Genomic DNA, 25215 nt, shown 5'->3' on the forward strand with positions numbered 1-25215 from the left:
AAGGAGTGACCTCTCTGCCTCATACCCAACACAACACTGAATCTGGCAGTGTCATTCAAACTTAGACAATTCTGCTTCAGGAAGGTGCCTGCCAGAATATATGAGCAACATAGCTGCATTATTCACAATCACCAAGTAGTGGAAGCAGCCTAAATACCCAATGACAGATGACTGGATAAAGAAGTTACAGGAAATGCATACTCCATGGTATACTACTCTGCAATAAAAAATGACAATACTGTGTTTTGGGTGGGATAAAATAGATGGAATTGGTGATATGATTATGTTTATCAAAATAATGAAAGACATGAATGACAACTACTGGATGGTTTCACTCATGTGGAATCTAGAGAACTGATAGACATGAACTGGTGAGAGAAAGAAAAAAAGAAAGAAAGAAAGAAAGAATCAAGCCACTTCCAAAACTTTGTGATAACTATCTTTGGGAGGGTGAGGACACAGAATTTTGGGGGTGGGTGCAATGTGGAACTATACCCTGTAATCTTACAGTCTGGTAACCCACTATTAATCACAAATTAAAAATTATTTAAGGGCAGGAGTAGATAGCATAATGGTTATGCAAAGGGACTCTCATGCCTGAGGCTCCACAGTCCTAGGTTCAAACTCCTGTATTACCATAAACCAGAGCTGAGCAGTGTTCTGGTTAAAAAAATATATATTATATATAAATAAATATATTATATATAAATACAAATAAATATATTATATATTTATAAATATATAATTATATATAATTATATAATATATAATTAATATATATATTATATTTCTATATTATATATAATATATAAATATATTATATATACTTATAAATATATATTATATATAATATATATTAAATATATATTATATATAAATATATATTAGATGAACAGGGTCAACTAAGGGAATACTGATATCTGCATTCCCAGTTTCTACCTGTGACTTATGTAACTGGAAAAGCACTATGTCCACTTACTAGAATGGACTGAAAGGATAGGAAATTTACTCTCTCTCTCTCTCTCTCTCTCTCTCACCAGAGCAGTGCTTAGCTCTGACTTATGATGGGATGGGTGGTTGAACCTGGGACTTCAAAGCCTCAGACATGAGAATCTTTTTGCATAACCATTATGCTATCTCCCCCGCCCAGAAATTTGTTCTCTTCAGCACTTAACACTTATAATCTCAGGGAAGTGTTGACACAACAGAAAAGGAGAATCATCCTAGAGGAATCCCATCTGGAAGCAGACTAGCTCCATGAAATCAGCTCCAACAACCCAGTAAGAGTTCCTTGTTATGACTTGCTGTCAGACACATCCAACATGAAGACAGCATTCTGGTGGGATTACAGAATCATTACTAACACTCTTACTACCCAAAGGCAACTAAAGATTTTTCTTTGTTTTGGGGATAGTTGGCTTTTGTTGAATATGGATTCCAAATTTTCAGTGTACAGCTAAATGTCTCTATGAGACCATTATGGATAGATCACTAAACTGGGTCCCCAAATGTCAGAAGTCTTTTCAAATTATTAAAGAAAAATTATGGCAGCACTGGCCCTTGGGTTTTCCAGATATGAACAAGAACTTTAACTTGCATACTGACAGTCAATGAGTAAGTTTGTGTGTGTGTGTGTGTGTATGTGTGTGTGCCTGCGTGTGTGGGGGTGGTGGTGGTGGTGGTGGTGGTGTTAATAACTCAGAATCCTGGGTGCATGGAATGGTCAATAGCTTATTTCTCAAAACCATTGGTCACCATCACATAAAGATGGACTGTTTGGGGGTTGGGCGGTAGTGCATCAGGTTAAGTGCACATGGTTCAAAGCACAAGGACCAGCTTAAAGATCCCAGTTCAAATCCCCAGCTCCCCGCCTGCAGGAGGGTTGCTTCACAAGCGGTGAAGCAAGTCTGCAGATGTCTATCTTTCTCTCTCCCTCTCTGTATTCCCCTCCTCTCTCCATTTCTCTTTGTCCTCTCCAACAACAATGACAGCAATGATAATGACAACAATAATTATCACAACAATATGATAAACAACAAGAGCAACAAGAGGAAAAAAATAGCCTCCAGGAGCAGTGGATTCTCTGAGCCCCAGAGATAACCCTGGAGGCAAAAAAAAAAAAAAAAAAAAGATGGACTATTTATCTAACAATAGTAGCTGCCACTTTATAGGAATTTGAAATGGTACTGTCTTGGGACAAACTACTATTTACTGCACACACACACACACACACACACACACACACACACACACACACACACACACACCACTGTGCAATCAGCACCCATTGTTCCTTTTTCTGTTTAAAAAAAGTTTATTCACTTACTGTATGATATGTGAGTAGAGATATCAGAGTACCACCTGACCCTATATGGTGCCAAGGATCAAACTAGGAACCTTTCATTTGCAAAACACATGCTTTATCTGCAGAGCCACCTCTCCAATGGAACTCAGTGTTTCTGTCCCATCCCTCCAACAAATAAGTTCCAGGAACAACTAGATCCTATTCTTATTAGAGGCAGCTTGGCAGAGAGGCCCCAAAGTGAAATAAAGTCATCCGATTGGATGAGTGTGGGAAAAGGAATAGAGATGCAGGCACAGGGGTCCCAGGAACGCAGAGGGAGGGGCCTGGAGTGCTTTAGGGAAGGCGCGGAGCTTCTCCGCCTGTGCTGTGCATGGAAACCACTGGAGACTCGGTGCATATTCTGCTTCTGGACACAAGAGGTGAGATCGGAGGTTCTGATCTTTCAACAACCCGTTAGGAGATGCCCAGGCTGCTGGTCTGTGGATGACACCTTGAGAACTGAGAGCCTTGGCAACAGTTTACAAATTTCAGCAGGCGTCTGAATGACCTGGGAGGGGCTTCTTATAACAGGCGGTTGCATCTCACACCAGGTTATCATGGAGGTGGACTGGGAGGGGCCTGGGTATGTCCCTCCCCTCTCTTCCCCTCCCCTCCCTTCTCTTCCCTTTCCCCCCCTCCCCTCCCCTCCCTTCTCTCCCCTCCTCTTTCCTTGCTTTTCCTTTTTTCTTTTCTCTTCTACTAGAGTTAAGGCCAGGGCTCGTTGCTTGCATGATAAATCCACCACTCTCAGTGGTCATTTTTCCTTTTCTTCTCTTTTTACTTGATAAGACAAAAAGAAATTGAGGAGAGTGGGGAGATAGAGGAGGGGGGGGAGAGACATGCAGCCCTGCTTCATTAATCATGAAGCTTCCCCCTACAAGTGGGGACCAGGGGCCTGATCCTGAGTCCTTGCATATGGTAATGTGCAAGCTTAACCAGGTGTGCCACTGCCTGGTCCCAGATGTGCATTCCTAATAGGTTAGTAGGAATGCTGCTGACCCTGAGGCCCCACTTTGAGAAACACTGGCCTGGCTATCATGATTTTATCCTGACCTCTCTGGGCAGACAACCTCACCAATGTGCCCCAGAACCTCACCTCTCCAGAGCCCCGCCCCACTAGGGAAAGACAGAAACAAGCTGGGGTGTATGGATAGACCTGCCAATGCCCATATCTAGAGAAGAAGCAATTACAGAAGCCAGAACCCCCACCTTCTGCACCCCCAAAATAATTTTGGTTCGTGCTCCCAGTGGGGGAGGGATGATAAGGGAAGATGACCATAGGGCTCTGAACTCCAGCTCCCTCAGGACATGGAGAGAGAAGAAGAAAAAAGGGAGGGACATTTGGATGGAGTAATAGGTGTAGGTGTGACTTGGAAAGGAAGAGAAGATGGGACTATAGGGGAAAAAAAATACAAATATAGACACATAGTTGCAGAATTAATAGTTAACCTATATCTGAAACCTTAGGAGAACTGTTGTAGCTTCCAGCGGAAGAATTGGGGACACAGAACTTGTGGTGAGAAGGATGCGGAATTGTATCCTTGTTACCTTGTAATTTTTTAAATCAATATTAAATGACTAATAATTTAAAAGAGAGTGATAGATACTGGTGTGGATGGTACAAGGTGAAACAGTATGAAGGTAGAACTTAGAAAAGCAGCTCTGAACACACACACACATACACACACACACACACACACACACACACACACACACACGAGGAACACAGCCACTTTTCTTACTCTAAGTGCAACTGCTTAGTTTATTACCTTCTTAACAAGAACTAGTTTTCCAATGATCTCTTTCGGGAACACTGGGTACATAGGGGGTAAAAAACACTCCATCAAATTGGCTATGGAAAGTTAAACTATGGCTTCAGCAAAATAAGTCTCCTGCTTGGTAAAATGCAAGCTCCTTAAATACCCAATTTTTCTCTTCACCCCCACATGTTCCAGGGACAAGATGAACTGCTATGCAGCCTCAAGTGCTTATGGGAAAGTGACTGGGACTTTCTACTGCTCCTTTATCCGCCTTCCCATCATGCCACAGGGTTGGGGTGCAGAGTTGACTGCCTGGTCATCACATACATACCCAACGCCTCTGCCACTTCCAAAGCCCTTTCTGGGCTTTCCTGGAACAGCACAGACTGCAAGGTGCAGGGGGTAGGGAGGGGAGAAGGGCTGGGGGGGACAGTCAGGTGACACTGGACCTACCATCTACTTGACGCCACACTCCAGTGAGTGGGAGCCTCACCTTTTAGCTAGGATCTCACTGGTGGTCCCTACCCCCACCAGGAAGATTCAGGCAGCAGTTCCCACAAAGGCGAGAGGAGGGGAGAATGTATACTGAGGGTGTGGGGGGTGAGTTACAGGTGGACAGGCTTGCTGGGAGCTCCCCAGATCTCACGGGGGTGATCTCTGACATCTTTTCATCATGATTCACAGTAGCAAATGAATTTTTTCCAACAGTACCCACTGCACAGATGGACATGTACCTAGTAAAACTGAAACAAAAGATCAGAGAGCAGTGTTCACCATGCTATGTGCAGTCCATCATATGCTGTTCTAAGTCCACACATCTGATTTCACCTCCAGCTAGTGGGTCATAACTACCAGCTTGGTTTATCTGCCCTGTTGTGCGCACGCAACTTCAGATAATCTGTGAGGCTTAGGAATTCCAAACCCACCCCCCCCACATACACCGCAAAGCACCTGCTGTCTGCAGATATCATGCTCCTTGCTGGATGGAAGGACAGAGAAGACAGAGAGGCCACACAATTGAACACACAGGACTGAGGACTGCCTGTACAAAGTAGCAGCGACGTGCCACCATGCGCTACCAAGATACAGACACTGAAGACATTCAGCCTCAAGGACAGGCACCACAACCTCTGGGCGGTTAGAATCAGTAATCAAACAGAAGAGGTCCCTGATCTCCCCAGCTATATACCTTGCCCCATCCTCAGACTAGAAGCTCTTTTCCTCTTCCCTACAGTGGTCTACAAAGAGAGGAAAACAAGGCAGCAGTACCACTCATAAAAAGAAGAGGATCAGGCCAGGCAGTGGCACACCTGGTTAAGCACACACTATAGTGAGCAAGGACCTGGGTTCAAACCCCTGCTCCCCACCTGCAGGGAGAAAGCTTCATGAGTGATGAAGCAGGGCTACAGATGTCTCCCTCTCTATCTCTCCCTCCTCTTTCAATTTTTCTCGGTCTCTATCCATTAATTAATTATTTAATTAATTAAAAGTAAATTTAAAGAAAAAAAGGGAATGAACTTGATCTCCATGGCTCCATGAAGTCAGAAGTTTTTTTTTTTTTTTTTTTTGTCTCCAGGGTTATTGCTGGGCTTGGTGCCTGCACTGTGAATCTACTACTCCTGGAGGCTGATTTTTCCCTTTCTGTTGCCCTTGTTTTATCGTTATTGTGGTTGTTATTACTCATGTCCTTGCTATTGGATAGGACAGAGAGACATGGAGAGAGAAGGGGAAGCAATAGACACCTACAGACCCTCTTCACCGCTTGTGAAGTGAGCCCCCCCTGCAGGTGGGCAGCCAGGGGCTTGAACCAGGATCCTTAAGCTGGTCCTTGTGCTTTGTGCACTTATCCCACTGCGCTACCGCCCCACCCACAGTCAGAAGGTTTTATGTCTCCTAGGGGTTAGGCTGAAGGCTTCTGTGAGGAAGGTCCCATCAGAGTGAGTCTTCATCTGACAAGTGGGGGTGGGGTCAGGGTGGGGGATGCTGTTTTAGGGCTGCATGACCCCTAGCTGCTAGACCAAAGTTTAGAAACAATGTATGTGTTTCAATTTTTAACTCCTCCAAAACATTTTTTGTTTTAAGACTTCCAACCCCCCTCCCAGGGCTCTGAAGAGAAAATAAGCCACATTTAAGGTATGCTCAGAGCCAGCTACAATTATCCCAGTCAGGTTCTGCAGATCAGCTACAACAGGGCAAAGTGGTTTCCACAATGAGGGCCTGTGCAGCCCCCTCCTTTACTGTGGCATAAGGCTGCCTCCCTTCAGCCAGGTTCTGCAGGCTTGGGGGGTGGGGTCAGGGAGAGTTGGGGGCAAGCCCAGCAAGGCAACAATAGCTCCCTGGGACCCTTTGCATCTGGAAGCCTCCCACAGTGAAGATCCTGGAATCAGTCAAGCACTTTTAGGAGTCTTTGGTTACCAGAGGGTGAGGAGGGCCGGCAGGGAGGAGTCTCTGGAGGGTAAGGTGTGGGACTATGTGAAAGCTTGGTAGAGCTTAGGAGAGCTCCCCCCATCCTCGGATGGAGGTCTGGAAAGACACCCCACTTGTTAGCCTCTCTCCTTATAGAGATGAGCCAAGAGGGAAAAGTCTCCCAGACTCAGTTTCTCATTGTCAGTCTCTCAAGCTCACAGAAATCCTACAGGCCTCTCACACTTAGTTCCCCCTGCTGACAGGCCAAATGGTTGCCTGCTTGAAGGTTTACTCACTCATCCACTTCACCTTTTGATCACAAAGGAGAACACACCCTATCACACACCCCTAACACCAGACAGTGAAAAGCCCCCAAATCTTATTTCCTTGTTTCCTTTGATGTCCTTAATTTACATCAAGCCTTGTTTTTCTTTCTCTATCTCACCTTACTGGTTTAACCCCTATTCTTCTCTCAAATGCCTTTGGATAATTAAAATACCTGCATCAAGAGACTAATTGTTTTGACCTTTACATATCGCATCAACTCTTGTCATACCAACCCTCTATCGTAGGGGCAAGCTGACCTTTAAGAAACCTGTGATTTCTGACATATTTTGTTCTTTGTTTAACTTTCTATATAAGCCCAAACCCACCTTCAAATAAATGAGTGTTTGTACCAGAATACTCCCCGATGCCTCTTTTCTGATCTCTGGGCACCTAAGAGACAGAGAGGGAGGGTCAGTGACTTATCTCCTGGCTGGATCCACTCCATAGCAGTGCCAGCAGTAAGGGGGGGGGGGTCTCTCTAGCATTTCTGTATCCCCCAGGCCTGGCCCAGGTCACGTAGTACAGGACTTTGTCAGGAAGCACAGCCAGTGGCTGATGGCTCTTTTACCTGGCCAGGTGTACACTTAGTCATGAAGGTTAGGGGACTCTCAGAGAGCCTCCATTTCTATTTATTTATTTTATTTTTGAGAGAGATGCAGAGAGAGAGAGAGACAGAGAGAAACACCTGAGCACTGCTCCGCTCTGGCTTATGGTGATGCAGGGTACTGAACCTGGCATTTAGAGGAGTCTCAGGCATGAGAGTCTGTTTGCATAACCATTGTACTAGTACTATCTCCTACGCCCAGAGCCTCCATTTCTACATCTGCCAAAAAGGTGTAGTCACCCTGTTGCCTGGGACCTGTACACGAACCTTCTTGGTAGTTAGGACAGTTCTTACTGTCACTGCAGAAAGGGAGGGATAGGGACATGAGAGAATGAGACCTAACAGCCAGCTTTTGCTCAGGGGGGATGTTGCTATTGAGGTCCCTGCTTGTACTGCAGCTAGAACAGCAGTCCATCCACACTGCTCCTCTGTCTGGGGAAAAAGCCATATTTTGGGTCTGGTGGATATTGGAGATAATGTCTATCTGAAAATGAGAAGACATCGTGGATTGGAGAAGTGATGTAGGTCTCTCATGGCCACAGGAGGAAGTGGGCAGGTCCATGATCAGTGCAGGTCCTCACCCACCTGCCGGCAGCTCCTCAGCCAGCTCCGGTCCCACTGGCCTGTAGCCCCTTGCGGTTACTGCCCATTTGGATACACAGCAAAAAGAAGTATCAGAAACAGCCCCCAAGAATGAGAGGCAAGGATGGGCTGTGGTAAGAAGGGCCAGGACAGGAATGGCAGGAATACAGGACTCAGGGATGGGCCTGCACAGTCAGGGTAGCACAGTAATGTAGTCACAGAAAAGTCCTGGTGGCAACAAAGGAACAGAAGAGGGAGTCCAGGACCAGGTGGTGGCACACCTGGTTAAGTGCACACATTACAGTACACAAGGACCTAGGTTCAAGCCCCTGGTTCCCACCTGCAAGAGGAAAGCTTCATGAGTGGTGAAGCAGGGCTGCAGGAGTATATTTTTCTCTCCCCCTCTCTGTCTTCCCCTTCTCTCTCCATGTCTCCCTGTCCTATCCAACAATGACAATATCAATAACAACAATAATAATAACAACTACAACAATGATAAAACAACAAGGGCAATAAAAGGGAAAACAATAGCCTCCAGGAGCAGGGGATTCATGGTGCAGGCACCAAGCCCCAGCAATAACCCTGGAGGCAAAAAAAAAAAAAGGAACAGAAGATAGCACAGAGACATAAATGACAGCAGCATGACGGGCAAGATGCTCAGGAATTCCGGTATTGGGAGAACAAGTCTGAATGATCGGATGCCCTCTCAGGGCCTTCCAGAGGTCAGGCAAAGGCACCTTGTTTCAGGCACGGTAATGAGTTCACTTGTTCTCACCCTGACACTTGAGCAGTCTTGCTGTGTAAGCTCATGTTCACTAACGATCTCTCTGAGCCTCAGTTTACCCATCCGTGAAAGAATGAACCCAGGACCTCAGAAGTTAGCTGGTCCTCCCTCCCTCCACTCACCCAGGGTGAGAGGTAGCATCTCCTGACAAATGCGATGCTCAGCTTTGTACCATGAGGCAGGTCATTCTCCATTGAACAGCACCAAGCCACTAGAGAGCCCTTGCTTTTAATCAAATGGCATAATGGCCATGAGAGGGTTCATGCAAATAAAAGCATGACTGGAGGGAGTTCTTAGTAATACCATCCACAGAGGGATGTGAGGGAAGGCAGAATGGACTGGAGCTGGGCGTCCAGAGCACATCAAAGCGGCTGAAGGAGGGAGCTGAGAAGGAGGGGGCACAGGAGGCCTTTGGGAAGTGCTGGCTGCTTTCTGGAGAGGTCAGACAGCTGCTGTGGAGAATGCTCAGGTCGAGTGCTGCAAGTATTTGGAAGGAGCAGCACCTCCACACACACACACACACACAAACACACGCACACATACACGTACACACACATGCACACACATGCGCACACACATGCACACACACACACACACACACACACACACACACACACACACACACAGTTCTAGCTTTATGGGACCTGCTGTTAGCACATCTCAGACCCAAAGCATGAGCACCCCACCCACCTCCTGGGGTAGCCTGTTAATCCTGGAAGGCACAGAGATGCCGTGCTGAACATGTCTGTTCTTGCTAAGTAACAGTAAGGAGCTGACTGTGAAGACCAGGCAGGAAGAGCTGGGACCCACACTGTAGTAAATGTAAAGAGGGTCAGAGCTGAAGGCTGAAAGGGAGAGTTTGTGTCGCGGAGGCTCTGAGCCCGGCTTAGGACTGGTGCAGGCAGAGAAGAGGGGGAGGCGGCTGCCCCTCAGCCCCAGCGAAGCCCCAGTGGGCTGGCTCCACTCACCCACAATCTCATTCTCCTCCAGATTGATGGTCTCCAGTGCCGGAAGGCTGGTGAGCTGCTCAGGGAAGTCCTGGAATTGGTTTCGGGACAGGTCGATGGCCTTGAGGTGCTGCAGAGTGCTGACCTCATTGGGGAGCCGGTGCAGAAAGTTCCCTTCCAGGCGGAGTTCTGCCACAGAGAAGAGAGAAAGAGGGTGAGGAAGGGAGACCAGACTGCAGCTCTCACTTCCACCTGATCAGGAAGGCAGTGGGAGGCCTAGGCCACAACAGAAGTTCCTCAAGAGGCTAAGTCCATGTTTATACAAGAGGACCAAGTCCCACCACGCCAGCGGTCTCTCCAGGTAAATGCCCTGCTTTTGGGAGTGGAAGATTCTCCCAACAGAAGCCTGGGTCTACACCAAAGGCCAGGTCTCAACAGCAGGCCGTGCCATGACCCAAGGCCCACTGAAGGGACACCACTTAGACCACGAGGACGGCTGAATTCTGTGTCATTGGGCCTGCTTCCCTGCCCAGTCACAGCTAGCCCACAGCTGGCCCCGGAGCTGTTGCCTCCTGCACTTCTGCCGGCTGCTGCTCCTCCTCTAGCTCCCTTTCCTGGGCCAGTGAGACTCAGATGAGCATGTCTTCCTGACTGAGAATGGCTGCTCTGAAATGAGCCGGTGATCTGTGCGGGAGGGCCTGTGTGAGAGGACGTGGTAGGCCAGGTGACGGCTCCAGGGGAACTTGGCCGGGGCAGTGCTGGCTGGTGGAATTGAAGCTGAAATACTGTAGATCACAGGGAGAAGCTGGAGCGCCACAGAGGGCCAGTGCAGAAGCAGGGCCTCATGCCTGCACATTTCACTGTTCCCAACAATCCATTCCCACTGGCTTCTTTTTTCTAAGGCAGAGAGTGAGAGAGAGGAGACAGAAAGACAAGAGAGATGCCACAGCCCTGCTCCACCACTCATGACATTCCTCCTTTGCGTGGTGCTCTCAGGTGATGACCAAGGACCAAAGTCCAGGTCTCTGTGCACAGTGAAGTGTGTACTCTACCAGAAGGCATTAGACAATGATTTGTAAAGCTTGGGAAAGTTAGCCTCCTCCCACAGTCCTGTCAACCTCGAGGCCTCTTCAAGCTCAGGGCCATTATTTGTTCCATTCCACGCTGCTTCCAGTTTCTTTGCTAGCCCCTTTGGGGGCAGTGCATGGTATCTTTGGAGTCAAGACAGCTCCAATATCAGCTTTCAGCTGTCTCACCTACTATTAATAGCTGTGCAATATTGGGCAAACCAGCCAACCAAAGTCCCCAGTGTGTTCTATCTCTAAAAAGATGATAAAGCTTACTTCTAAGTGCTGTGAAAATGAAAGGAGATGAAATGCAGATAACACTTGGCATATTGCAGGTGCTGGATAAACACAGCATCCATCCATTCTTGAGGTGTAGGAAAGAGACAGGCTGTGTGAAGTCATCTTATAGACAAGAGAACCCAGGCCACAGAAGTGCAGTGGCCTTCCCAGGGTGATGAGGACCTAGAGACTGAACAGGGGCTCAGTTAGGAGCAGGGTTCTCCACCTACTGAACCTAGGACTCCTGTTCAGCAGTACTTCCGGGCCCACGTGCAGGAGCATGTACTGAGTGTTCCAGTCTGAGCAGCTTGCTACCCTGCTTCTCCTTTGCCCCTGAGAAGAATAGCTGTGGCCTCAGGGTGACATTTAGTCAGGCGGAGCTCAGTGTACGGAGATCGGTAGGGTCTTTGAGTAGCAGCGGAGGGAACAGCATAGTGACAGAAAGCTAAGCCAACAAACAGCAGGAAGGGAGATCTGACAGGACACGCCAAGTATCTATTCGAATGATAACTTCTTCTTCTTCTAGCGTTTGCCCTTCTTCCATAGTCAGTCAACAGCGTCAGGTTGAGCCTGATGTAAAGTTTCGAGACCTCCTTTGAATCTGGAGAGGTGGCAGTCGTTGACTATGTGGGTCATAGTCTGTCTGGAGCCGCAGGGGCAGTTCGGGTCGTCTCTGGCTCCCCAGCGATGGAATATAGCGGTGCACCGGCCATGGCCTGTTCGACAGCGATTGAGGAGGGCCCAATCATAACGTGCTAGGTCAAAGCTGGGTTGACGCTTGCAGGGGTCTGTGATGAGGTGTTTGTTCTTTACCTCAGCTGACTGCCAACTCTGTTTCCAAGAGTCTGGAACAGAGAAGTTCAGTGTAGGCGTAGGGGACCAGATTGGGTGACGAGACGTCAAGCGTTGGACAGGGTGGGCGAAGATATCTGCGTATATTGGCAGGTCCGGTCGAGCATAGATGTGGGAAATGAACTTAGATGATGCCGCATCCCGACGAATATCTGGCGGGGCGATGTTGCTAAGAACTGGCAGCCATGGAACCGGGGTGGAACGGATGGTTCCAGAAATGATCCTCATGGAGGAATGATAACTGTCAGACAGAAAGTCTTTCCCAGCCCCATGGAAGAAGGCCTTGGCTGATTCCAGGTGAGTTTCCCCAGCAGGGTGGGACATTCTATGGAGAGGAAAGAACAAGTCCCCAAAGAGTATATAATCTATGATCTATGATCCCAGTGTTGTTTATTAAAGCAATATCTATCTGTCTGGCTGTTTTTAAGAACATATGCAGGTATATAAAAATATGGAAGAATGAATACCAAACACACTGATGTTCGTCCCTCTCTTCTCTCTCTGTGGAAGAAAGAATGCCACAGAGAGGCTTGAAGAGCAGATGCATGCTTTCCCACAGTCTCCTGTCCCTCTAGAACAGTGACGTGGCCATCTCATCAGCCTCTGTGTGAAGACAAGGAGCAGAACCCCTCCTGTCCTACACGACATGAATAAGACAAGCAAGCTTTGGCTTATTCTGACTGACACTGCTTGTTTACTTAATTTTTAAGTGCTAATTACTTATAGTTTTTGTTTTGCTTTGTTTTAGATGGAGACAAAGAAACAGAGACAGAAAAAAGTGAAAGAGACCACAGTACCAAATCTTCCTTCAGTATGGAGGGAGATGACCCAACCCTGGGTCATGTGCACGGCAAAGCAGCACACTATTCAAGTGAGTGATCACCGACCCAATATATATATTTTAATTTTATTTATTTATTTATTTAATAGAACTTATTTTTATTTTTATTTATTTATTCCCTTTTGTTGCTCTTGCTTTTTTATTGTTGTAGTTATTATTGTTGTTGTTCTTTATGTCATCATTGTTGGATAGAACAGAGAGAAATGGAGAGAAGAGGGGAAGACAGAGAGGGGGAGAGAAAGAGAGACACCTGCAGACCTGCTTCACCACCTCTGAAGCGACTCCCCTGCAGGTGGGGAGCCGGGGGCTCGAACCGGGATCCTTACGCTGGTCCATTAACGCTTTGCACCACATGCACTTAACCCGCTGCGCTACCGCCCGACTCCCAATTTTATTTATTATTGGACAGAGACAGAGATAAATTGAGAGGGGAGGGGGAGAAAGAGAGCGAGAGAGACTGAGAGATACCTGCAGTTCTGCTTCACCCCTTGTGAAGCTTCTCCCCTGCATGTGAAGACATGGGGCTTAAATTTGGGCCCCCGCACACTTTAATACGTCCACTGCTCCTGTGGTTATTATTATTTTTTTTGATAGGACAGAGAGAAATATTGAGGGGGAAGGGAAGACAGAGAGGGAGAGAGAGACACCTGCAAATCTCTTTCACCGCTTGCGAAGCAACCCCCTCCCCCCCGACTGCAGGTGGGGAGCCGGGGCTCAAACAGGGATCTTTGCGCAGGTCCTTGCATTTCGTATTATGTGTGCTTAACCTGGTGCACTACCACTGGTCCCCTGTGTTGTAAAAATGTAATCACAGATGTAAGCATTCAGGAAAATGACAATCCCATGTATTTCCTCTCCTACAGAGGAGCAACACTGTTTGGTATGCGTTCTTCCATATCTCTGTGTACATCTGCATGTACTTAAAAACAGACAGGTAGATAAATAGGTGTCATTTTAAAACAAAAATTGTAGCCACAGATTATATACTCTTTGGAGACCTTTTTCTCTCATAGAGAACAGGTGCTTTCCAAACCACTGATTATTATATTTTCCCCAGAGATCACTGCTCTGAGATTCAGAGACTTGTGGACATACGATCACCTCTCACCTCCAGCTTCACATTCTCCAGGGAAGTCTAGCCTCTTTTTAGTGATGGGTTCTAAGAAAAGGCTCAGCACCAGCAGGGCAAAGGTGGGTGGGTAGGGTGGGTAGGTTGTCCCTCTCTTGGTCTGGGAGCTTTTCTGAAAAGCAAAAGGCTCTAAGAGAGGAGTGGCTGGGCAGTGGCTGGGCAGGCAGGGCTGGCACCTGTGAGATCCAGCTCTTTGCTTGTATTAGGGGACTCAAAGGAGCTACACTGAGGCTGGGATGGAATGGAAGGCTTTCCATTATAGAGCTTGAAAGGAGCCCTGGAGAGGGAGTGCCGGTTCACTCCAGAGAATCAGGCTCTTAAGGCTTGAATGTGAAGTACAGTATTTCAGATGTTGTGGGCATGAGGTAGGAGGGGGGTGGTGGAAAGAGAAAGAACAGGCTCTTCTGTAGACATCAGAAGCCAACTCACTGGATTTGGGGCTTATAACAAAAAGCAATAGCTAACATCCCATGAACACTATGGTGTGCTGGGCATTTATCCTAAGGATTTACAGGCAAGCATCATTTTAATTTTACTACAACCCATCAGTCCCAACTTACAGAGAGAACTAACTCAAGGCCACATCAACCTTAATACCCCTCCCCAATATCTAACTTTCCTCTCCAACTTCCAAACAACAATCTGAACTTCAGCTGATCTCAAGAGAAACAGGCGGTTCCAGAACCCCGCTTTCCCGGTTTTAAATCCTACTTTCTGCATTATGTGCTCTCAGAGTAGACACTCAGAGCATCCCTGTTTCTTTGGTGGTTCATGAGTAAAGTGGGAAGAGCCAGGAGGATGTGTCTGGGATCTAATGAATTTTGTGTCTTTGGGCTCATCCTCTCCTTGGCTGGCTTCGAGAAGTCCTCTCTGTCGTTTGCCAGCAGGGTTGTGAGAGGCGCTGTGAATGTTCTACCATATGAACACTTATTAAGCATGTAGTCCACGCTCAGTCTTGCCCGCGAAAGGCATGATCTTTGAAAAGCAAAAGTACTGGGGGGCTGGGCGGTGGCGCACCAGGTTAAGTGGACATAGGATGAAGTGCAAGGACCTGCGCAAGGATCTGGGTTGGAGCCTCTGGCTCCCCACCGACAGGTGGGCTGCTTCACAAGCAGTGAAGCAGGTCTGCAGGTTTCTGTCTCTCCTCCTCTCTATCTTCCCCTCCTCTCTCAATTTCTTTCTGTCCTATCCTATTAAAAAAAAAAAAAAAAAGAAAGGAAAAAATGGCCTCCAGGAGATGTGGATTTGTAATGCTGGAATGCTGGTACCACGCCCCAGCAATAACTTTAGAGGGAAAAAAGAAAGAGAAGAGAGATAGAGGAAAGCAAAAGTACTTAATACATGGAACTATTTCCATTCGAGAGGCCCACAAGACTTAGTCCTTGGATGGTGGAGCAATTTATGGAAACAAAGTTGAAACGCTGAAAGCATGGATTCAAAGAAAAAATTAGGGAGTCTGGCGGTAGCGCAGTGGGTTCAGCGCATGTGGCGCAAAGAACAAGGACCAGCTGAAGGATCCCGGTTCGAGCCCCTGGCTCCCCACCTGCAGGGGAGTCCCTTCACAGGCGGTGAAGCAGGTCTGCAGGTGTCTGTCTTTCTCTCCCCCTCTCTGTCTTCCCTTCTTCTCTCCATTTCTCTCTCTCCTATCCAACAATGATGACATCAATAACAACAACAATAGCAACTACAACAACAACAACAACAAAAAACAAAGGCAACAAAAGGAAATAAATAAGTATTAAAAAAAGAAAGGAAAAATTAAAGAGAGAGTGTGGATGCAGTTATGACACATGATGTGAAGTGAAGTCAATGAGATATAATGATCTCAAAATCATTATATTTCACTTACTCAACATACACTACTCAATACTTCCTGTGAGCAGGCACTTCACAACTGTGGAAAAGTCATGGTGACACTGGGTCCCTTCCTTAACAAGCTTACACACTAACAGAGGGAGAAAGCAATAAAGGACAAAAATAAGATAGTTTCAAATTTCTAGTGAGACATTTAAAGTCAGAGCGAAGGGTGACAAGAAACTGGTTGTACAAAGAGTCCAGAGAAAAGCTACCAGAAATAAAACACAAAACCCCTAAGTTAGAAAAGAATTTAAAGCCTCCAAGAAACAGAAAAGTCAGTTTGCCTGGATGGGGTTTGAGAAAGGAGAAGTGGGAGAGAGGTGACTAAGGCAGGATTAGGCAGAGTGTGGGAAGGCTGAGTTTACTCTGAGTGAGATGTGAAGTGTCAGAAAGCATTATGAAGATGATCCTAGGGGTGGGGGTAGATAGCATAGTGGTTATGCAAAGAAGACTCTCGTGCCTGAGACTCCAAAGACCCAGGTTCAACACCCCATTTATTAAATATTTATTAAATATTTGTTCTTTTCTGTCAATAGATACAGTTGTATGATTCTTCCCTAGTATTTTTTATTTGTAGTGTATTTTTAAATTTTATTTATTATTGGATAGAGACAGAGAGAAATTGAGAGGGGGGAGATTGAGAGGGAGAGAGACAGAGAGATACCTGCAGCTCTACTTCACCACTCATGAAGCTTCCCCCCTGCAGGTGGGGGGGACCAAGGGCCTGGACCCCGGTCCTAGTGCACTGTACTGTATGTGATTAACCAGGTGCACCATTGCCTCTACTCTTTTGATAGGATGGATTAACTAATTGACTTTCAAATGTTGAACCAGCCTTGCACATATGGGAAAAATGTTTTTCTTTGTAGTGATACGGTTCTCTTTATACATTGTTGCGTATGGCTGAGAATATTCTGCTGAGTATTTTTGTGTTTTAGTTCATAAGACACAATGGTCTGTAGTTTTCCTTTCTCTACTAGATTTGAAATCAAAGTAGCACTGTCTCTGTAACATGAGGAGGGAAGAGGTGTGGCCTTCTCTTCAATAATATAAAAGAGACTATGTAAAACTGTTGTAATTTCTTTTTTAAAAGACTGACAGAATTCACCAGTAGGAGTCAGGTGGTGGTACACCTCATTGAATGCACACATTACCATGTTGAAGGACCTCGGTTTGAGCCCCCACTCCCCACGTGCTTCAGGAGAGGTGAAGCAAGTCTGCACGTGTTTCTCTTTCTCTCTCCCTATCTCCTCTTCTCTTCTCAATTCTCTCTGTATATATCTTAAATAAGTAAATTTTAAATGCACACACACAAAAAAAACCTGCCAGTGATATCATCTGAGTTAGAGATCTCTTTTAAGGGATCTTTGCATACATGAGCTCAATTTCTCTAGAGCTTATGGAAACATTCAGATTGTCTACTATCTCTTGGTTGAGTTGTAGTATGCTATAGTTTTCAAGGAGCTGGTCCATTTCTTCTAAGTTGTTGGATTTATGAGTGCACTACTGATCCTAATCAATCTGGTAGTCTTTGCGAGGAAACCAAAACATGAAGCTACTTACTCTCAGGTACCCTCTCCAAGGTAAAGAAAAGAACGCTGGTTCCCTGAAATGTGTGTCCCCATAGCTGTCAATGTTCCCAGCTTGCCCTACTCCTACGACTTTACGTGGCCTCCAATATCAGCACTTGAAGATTTCTCTGTGGTTTCCATTTCAAAGGAAGAACCACAGTGTGCGCACTAGTCCCAGACAGCTGACTGGCTAGGTTCGCTGAGCTCCCAACCAAACCAAATCACCTTTGCTTTTCACCCATGGGGTTGCAATGCATTCCTTCTCTCTACTGGTACTAGAAGACCCAGAGTCCTAAGCTATCATACATGTGTATTCTCTCTCTCTCTCTCTCTCTCTCTCTCTCCCTCCCTCCCTCCCTCCCCCTCTCCCTTCTTACTTGGACAGAGACTTGAGGCTTTCTGGTCCCAAGAAATACATTCAGAGAACTCCAGGTGTATCCTCCTGCTATCTCATGTCAGGGCGGATGTCTGAACAACCTGGGTTCCTAGATTTTACATCGGCTCTGGAAGATGTTATTCTCTCCCTAGCCTGAGAGCAGCCCACCATAACATTTCCTTATTACCCGTACTCAACAAGAGTTTCCACTGTCTATTAAATTGGCCTCTTCTCCCCCAACTTCTTCTGATTACTTCCGCAGCATATCTATCTTGGACAACTGTGAAGACTGACTCAGAGGTCTCAGAATGGCCTCAGTGGGAAAGAGCCCTGCTGACTCCATTAAGGGGCCTCTGAGACCTGCAGCAAGTATACATTTGGACAGGAAGAGAATGTGCCAAATCCAAAAACACCTGCTCGCCAAGGCTCAATCAGCACCTTCACTGCAACTTCATGTCATAAGCAATCACAGTCACTGCCTGCAATTGACCCTGTCCCTCTCCTTTAGAGCACAATCAGAGTAAGGCAATAAGTACACATCAGATGGTCCATCCTTAGCACTACAAAAGGGCTTCATACCAAGACACACAGAGCCACTGCCCATACAGGATAGAAAAGGACAAAGAGATAGGAGTGAAGCCAAACCCGCTTGAATGGACAGAGGGAAGCGGGTAAGAAAACTCTTCTGTGTTTGGGGACAGAATAAATTAAAGAACTAAATATCTTGTCCCCATAAAATAATATTAATAGGACAGAGAAAAAATGAGAGAAAAGACAAGGAGATAGAGAGAGGGAGAGAAAGATAAACACATGCAGTACCTCATGGTACTGGTATGGGTTGATTCCTAAAATTAATTCTTTTCTTTTGTCCTCTCTCTCTCTCTTTTCAATGAGAGCACTGCTCAGGGGGGCCAGGCGGTGGCACATTCAGTTAAGTGCACATATCACCATGCACAAGGACCAGGGTCCAAGCCTCTGTTCTTCCCCCCCCCCACCACCTGCAGGAGGTCCACTTCATGAGCAGAGAAACAGGTCTGCAGGTATCTACCTTTTCTCCCTCTTTCTATCTCCTTGTCTTTTCTCTCATTTTTTCTCTGTCCTATCTAACTACAACAAAAATCAGAAAGAAAGAAAAAAAAGGGAAAAAGTGGCTTCTAGGAGTGGTGGATTCATAGCGCTGGCATTAAGCTCCAGCAATAACCCTGGTGGCAATAAATACATAAATAATTAAACAAACAAAGAGACAGCACTGCTCAGCTCTGTCTTGTCATGGTGCTGGGGGTTGAACCTGTGACCTTTGGTGCTTTGGGCATGAAAATCTCCTTGCATTACCATTATGGCTATCTCCCCCAGCCCTCTAAATATATTAAGTAAGAAACTCAAGTTGTAACACCAGTACGCTCCATCCCTATTAGTGATTTCTGAAAGAGTTCTGAATCCAGACCCACAGCCCCAACCCCATCCTCACTCACTGTATGATGCCAGGCAATTACTTATAATGTTTCTTTTTAAATTTTTTTCATTATCTTTATTTATTTATTGGACAGAGACAGCCAGAAATTGAGAAGGAAGGGGGTGATAGAGAGACACAGACACCTGTAGCCCTGCTTCACCACTCGCAAAGCTTTCCTCCTACAGGTGGGGGACTGAGGGCTTGAACCCAGGTGCTTGTGCATTGTAACATGTGCGCCCAACCAGGTGCACCACCACCCGGACCCCACTTATAGTCTTTCTAACACAGTGTCTTAAACTACAACGAACAATAAGAATAACAAGGTCATCAGATTGTACAGATTTTAATAATTTATAAGTATAAAACACCACCATGTTCCTGTCCATGGCAGCAGCATGCTGTGAGTGATAATAACACTAAGCACATTTGCACTGGTATGGAACATCTCTAAGAATGGGAACTGACTAAGCAGGGATACCTAAATGGATACCTAAGGGCTGCTGTTTCCCTCAGCCAGAAGTCACTCTCTCCTCTCCAGGAAACCTCTACACCATTCTTTTTCTCCCAGGTTCCCTCGGAGTTGTAACAGCTCCCACTTCCTATGTTCCTGCATGATCCCCTGGGCTCCCCAATAGCCCCCTCCCCACATGTCTGTAAACAGTTCAGTGCAAATAAACAGGGAATTATGAATGTGCCTTCTTCTGTTTCCGCTTGGACTCTTAACTGATGCTCTTTGCCTCTTATAAGCTTGGTAACTTGGGCAAGTTGTTTAACTGCTCTATGCCTCACTTGTGTCATTCGCAGAATAGACTATTCCTGGCAGTGATGTCTGCCTTAATGGGTCCTTGGGAAGACTGAATGACTTAGTCAATGCACAGCCTGGAAGCAGCTTCAACACAATACTTGCATATAATAGGTATTCAAAAATACATATTGAATAGGTGAATGGACGACTTGATACCATGTGCTCAGCAGAAGTTTAAACTGTCCCAGCATGGCAGAACCTGGACCCTACTTTCTTTCTCTCTTTCATTTTTAATATATATATTTATTATTGGATAGGGGCTGAGAGAAATCAAGAGGGAAAAAAGACAGCCCTGCTTCACCACTCATAAAGCTTTCTCCCTACAGGGGAATCCAGGGGCTTGAACCTGGCTCCTTGCGCACTGTACTGTGAATGCTTAATCAGGTACTTAATGCTTAACTGCCTGGCCCTGGGATCACACTTTCTTTAGCAGCACAGTCTGGGCCTGGGAGGCTGGCAGGAGGAGATGGACTCGCCTTGGAATGTCCAAGCAGAAGTGTATACTCCAAGAGACTCCTCAGTGACTGACAGCTGCTTCACTTCTATGTTGCTGCACAGGACTGTCCCAAGACTTACCAGTTTAAACTGACAATGTGTCACCTCCCCCATTCTTGTCACGTGGCTGGTCCCTGCTGGGTGGTTCTTCTGTTCCATACAGTATATAGTCTGAGAGCATCTCTCTGTGGAGAGAGGTCTCTCTTCCTCTAGCCTCACTACATGTTAGTCTGTGACCTGCTTTGATTTACTCACAGATGGACTTCAAGAGGAAGCAAGGGGTACCGCAGAGCTTAATTCCTGGACTTGGTCTCCAAACATCAGTCACTTCTGCTGCAGTCTAGTGGTCAAGGTGATTGCCAAGCCAGCCCAGATTCAAGAGGAAGGGACTGGTCTACTTGTGATAGGAGTTGCTGTAGTTTCATTACAGAAGTACTGGGGAGGGGAGATATGGCTGGACTGTCAGAGGAGACAATTTGCACAGTGGCTTCTTCGCTGTTTCATTGTTAGCTGAGTCATCAATGCTTTAATTCTCTGTGGGGGGAATTGAAGGCATGATCCATTACCAGTAAGCCTGCACTTAAAGGTCGTGACCCTGTGAGGGGGGAATACAGGTCCAAAAAGGATGGCAGAGGACCTAGTGGGGGTTGTATTGTTATAAGGAAAACTGAGAAATGTTATGCACATACAAACTATCATATGTACTGTTGAACGTAAAACATTAATTCCCCAATAAAGAAATTTAAAAAAAAAAAAAGGTCATGACCCTGACTGAAGCCAGTCTGGGAACCCCAAGAGTCAGGTCCCCTTGACGATTGGGGGCAAAATCTGGTACAGAAATCCACAACTTTTTCACTGCCTCTATCTCTGGTAGACACCTTTGAATCTCAGTCACAGAACAGTTGCCCCTTTTGAACAGCTCAGGTGAAAGGCCCCCTAACCCCGCTCTGCTTGCATTCCAGGGCTGTGCTGAGGAAGCTGGGAAGCACGTGCCTGACAGAATAGATCCCAAAATAAAACAAGCATCAATTTGTTTTGCCAGCATGGATCTGCTTCCTGTCTTCTCTTCCCTTTTAGCTAAAGAAAAGTCTCTGGGCAAATGACCTCATCAGTGTGCCTGGAACCCTACCTCTCCAGAGCTCTGCCCCATTAGGGAAAAATAGAAACAGGCTGGGGGTATGGATCGACCTGCCAATGCCCATGTCCAGCGAAGAAGCAATTACAGAAGCCAGCACTCTCATTTTCTGCACCCCAAAAACTATTTTGATCCATACTCCCAGTAGGGGAGAAGTGATAGGGGGAAGAGGATAAGAGGGCTCTGAACTCCAGCTCCATCAGGACCCAGAGAGAGAGGAGGAAAAAGGGAGGGACATTTGGATGTAGGAATAGGAGAGAAAGAGAGGACTGGACCTGGAAGAAAAAGGAAGCAATTATGTACAAAAGTAGACAGACAGTTGTAGAGATGACAGTTAACACAAGTCTGCAACCTTAGGAGAACTTCTTTGGCTTGCAATGGAGAGGTTGGGGAAATCAGAAGTCTGGTGGTGGGAACAGTGTGGAATTATACCCCTGTTGACATGTAATTTTGTAAATCAATATTATATCACTAACAAAATTAAAAAAATAAAGACAAGTAGAGCCAGTGGGCTGAGGCAGCATAAGAAGTGGAGAAAATGAGGGACGGGCGGGCATTGGCTCACCCGGTTAAGTGCACATAGTACGAAGTGCAAAGACCTGCGTAAGGATCTGAGTTCGAGCCCCCACTCCCCACCCCACCTACAGGGGGGATGCTTCACAAGTGGCAAAGCACGTCTGCAGGTCTCTCTCTAACTATCTATCTCTGCCCCCCTCAATTTCTCTCTGTCCTACAAAATAAAATGGAAAAAAATTAAAAAAGAAAAAATTGGCCACCAGGATCACTGGATTCATAGAGCTGGTACCAAGCCACAGGGATAACCCTGGAGGCAGAAGGAGAAGAAGAGGGGGAAGAGGAGGAGGAGGAATAGGAGGAGGAGGAACAGCAGACCCCACTGCCTCCTGTTGTTCCCCTTTTCTGCAGCAGCGTCATACCCTGTGAGCCACAACCCCCTTCTCTCTTCTCTTCCCTTCTCACAACACCAGGAAGAGCCCTCTGAGGTCCTGACCCACTGGCACATTTCTACCTGCCCATGGAAGTGGCAGCTTTGATGGCTGACTTGAAGAAAACAGGTATCAGTCCTATTTTTCTTTTCTTTCTTCCTTTTTTTTTTTTTTTTTTTTTTTGATATTTACTTAGTTTATATATAGAGAGAAACTGAGAGGGAAGAGAGAGATAAAGATGGAAAGAAAGGGGCCGGGTCGGGCGGTGGCGCAGTGGGTTAAGCGCATGTGGCGCAAAGCGCAGGGACCGGCGTAAGGATCCCGGTTCGAGCCCCCGGCTCCCCACCTGCAGGGGAGTCGCTTCACAGGCGGTGAAGCTTGTCTGCAGGTGTCTATCTTTCTCTCCCCTTCTCTGTCTTCCCCTCCTCTCTCCATTTCTCTCTGTCCTATCCAACAACGAATTGCGTCAACAAGGGCAATAATAATAACCACAACGAAGCTACAACAAGGGCAACAAAAGGGGGAAAAAATGGCCTCCAGGAGCAGTGGATTCATGGTGCAGGCACGGAGCCCAGCAATAACCCTGGAGGAGGAAAAAGAAAAAAAAAAAAAGAAAGGGGCTGGGTGGTAACATACCTGGTTACAATATGCAGGGACCCAGGTTCCCTACCTGCAGGGGGAAGCCTTGTGAGTGGTGAAGCCGGGCTGCAGGTGTCTCTCTCCCTCTCTGTCTCTGCATCCCTCTAAATTTCTGGCTGTCTCTATCCAATGAATAAAGATAGTAATTTTAAAACAATAATAAAAAGAGAGACCCTTACGGCATTACTTTACCACTCAGGAAGCTTCTCCACTGCAGGTGGGGAATGGATGCTTGAACTTGGGCCTTTGAACACTGTAATATGTGCTCTCTTCCTGGTGTGCCACTACCAAACCCCCCCCCCCCCAGTTCTGTTTGTCATCACTGCCTGTCTTCATGAACCCAGTTTCTTCAAACTAGCCTCTCTTTTTCTTCAGCCCACAGCCACCTCTAAGCACTAGGCAGAACCCTCAGAACAGAAACCAAGGCCCAGAGTGAGCAGAGAGGAACCTGGCCCCCAGCTGCTTGCCAGGGCAAAAATAAAGCCCTCATGTTTCCCTCCCATCATCGTGACAGCTGAGGTAATGAGGAAAATTACATTAATTTCTCTGGCAGCAAACAGATGCCCTGAAGTCCCTGTGGTGAGGATAACAGGCCGTCAGGTTAACAGTCAGGGACCCTTTACAGACAGGTCCCAGGGCCTGACCCTCCTGATGTCACCATGTGAAGCCCAAGTGCTAAGAGGCCAGCCCTGCCTCACCTTAAAGGCTATGGGCCCCTCAAGGGCCAGGTCTAGTCCTTGTTCATTCATCCTTGCCAAATGCCAGGAATTTGACATTTGAGAATCAAGCGGGATGACACATGGTAAACCCACACCACCATGCCAGGAGGGAGGTGCCCCCCATGGGTTTGGGCTCCTGTGTTATTACTCATTGTTCATATGCCCACAGCCTGGCCCAGAACAGGTGCTGCTGATGGGCTGAGTTGAAAGGCAGGATGTGAGAGGCTGAATATACACAGACAATGTAAAAGTAGAACTATGACCACAACATGCCCAGGAAACCAGCCCACTGACTACAGCACACAGCTCAGGAAGCTAGTGGAATAAATCAGACTTGGAATCTGAGGTTAGATGGTCTCTCTATGCACAGTCCAGGAGGCCACACAATATGCCTACGCACCCCCCCCCAACAATAGGACCTAAATGGTCTGGACTTGAGAACTGACAGTTTTCCTAATTTTGATGCCCTCCTTCCAACTTAAGACCAGCCAGAGAAAGCCAAGCCAAGCACCCCAGCCACTTCACAGATGAAGCCTTCTTCAGAGCCTTCTTCAGCCTCCCCTGCCAATGGCCTCCAGTCAGGCCAGACCCAAAGCTCCAGTAAAGCTTTTGTTCCTTGGTTGCTTTTGAATTTGCCAAATCCAGGGGAAATTGATTGTTCCCCTGCTCAAATAAGCTCCTAGTAAAAGGCTTCTGCTGGTTCTCATCCGGATGATCTCTGCTGATGTCTGCAGATGGGCCTCATATACCTCAGGGCAGAAAGGCCCATGGCACTCTCAGTAAAAAGAACAGGGTTACCTGCTTCAGGAAGAAACGGGAGTTGGGGACAGAGGAGCACAGGGGACAAAAGTGCCACAGCCAGACATTGGGTCCCACCCCACACAAGGTCCAGATGCTCTCTGGACAGATTCAACTTGGACCAGTCTAACCTTCTCAGGTCCTGCTTTTCCCTTTCATAAATAGGTGAAGGACATTAAGGGGGTGAAATTCATTAAAGAGACCTCGACTCTAATTCCACAGTGCACCATGGGAGACAACATGGCAGGCAGTAAGCAGCTGGTTCTCCCCACCCCCCACCCCCCATCTGTTCCTGCACCAAGGCAGTCCACTTCCTCCATCAGGAACCCAGGAGGGAATATCGACAGGTTGAGTCCAGAAAGATTGTTCAAGCCTCCTCTTCACACATAAAAGGAGAGAGGCTTTCTATTTGAAAGAGGAACCACAACAAAGGCCCAGGGCCATCTGTGTGGCAGTTACCTCACTCAGCACCTGTCTCTCCTGCCTCTCCCTGGGCACCAT

The 25215-nt window shown here is 46.8% G+C and overlaps 1 protein-coding gene across 12 annotated transcripts in view; it reads right to left on the reverse strand.

Annotated features, from left to right (window-relative positions):
* Positions 1 to 25215, reverse strand: part of LRRC20 (leucine rich repeat containing 20) — a 118669-nt gene that overhangs the window by 20764 nt on the left and 72690 nt on the right. For all 12 annotated transcript variants that reach the window (XR_009551692.1, XM_060198914.1, XM_016188579.2 and 9 more), the window contains one exon: positions 9776 to 9943. Coding sequence is in view for 11 of the 12 variants with exons in the window: in XM_060198914.1 (XP_060054897.1) it covers positions 9776 to 9943 (168 nt within the window). In the remaining variant the exon portion in view is untranslated. The remainder of the gene's footprint in view (positions 1 to 9775; positions 9944 to 25215) is intronic.

This window comes from Erinaceus europaeus, chromosome 1 (genome assembly GCF_950295315.1).
Source record: "Erinaceus europaeus chromosome 1, mEriEur2.1, whole genome shotgun sequence".
NCBI lineage: Eukaryota > Metazoa > Chordata > Mammalia > Eulipotyphla > Erinaceidae > Erinaceus > Erinaceus europaeus.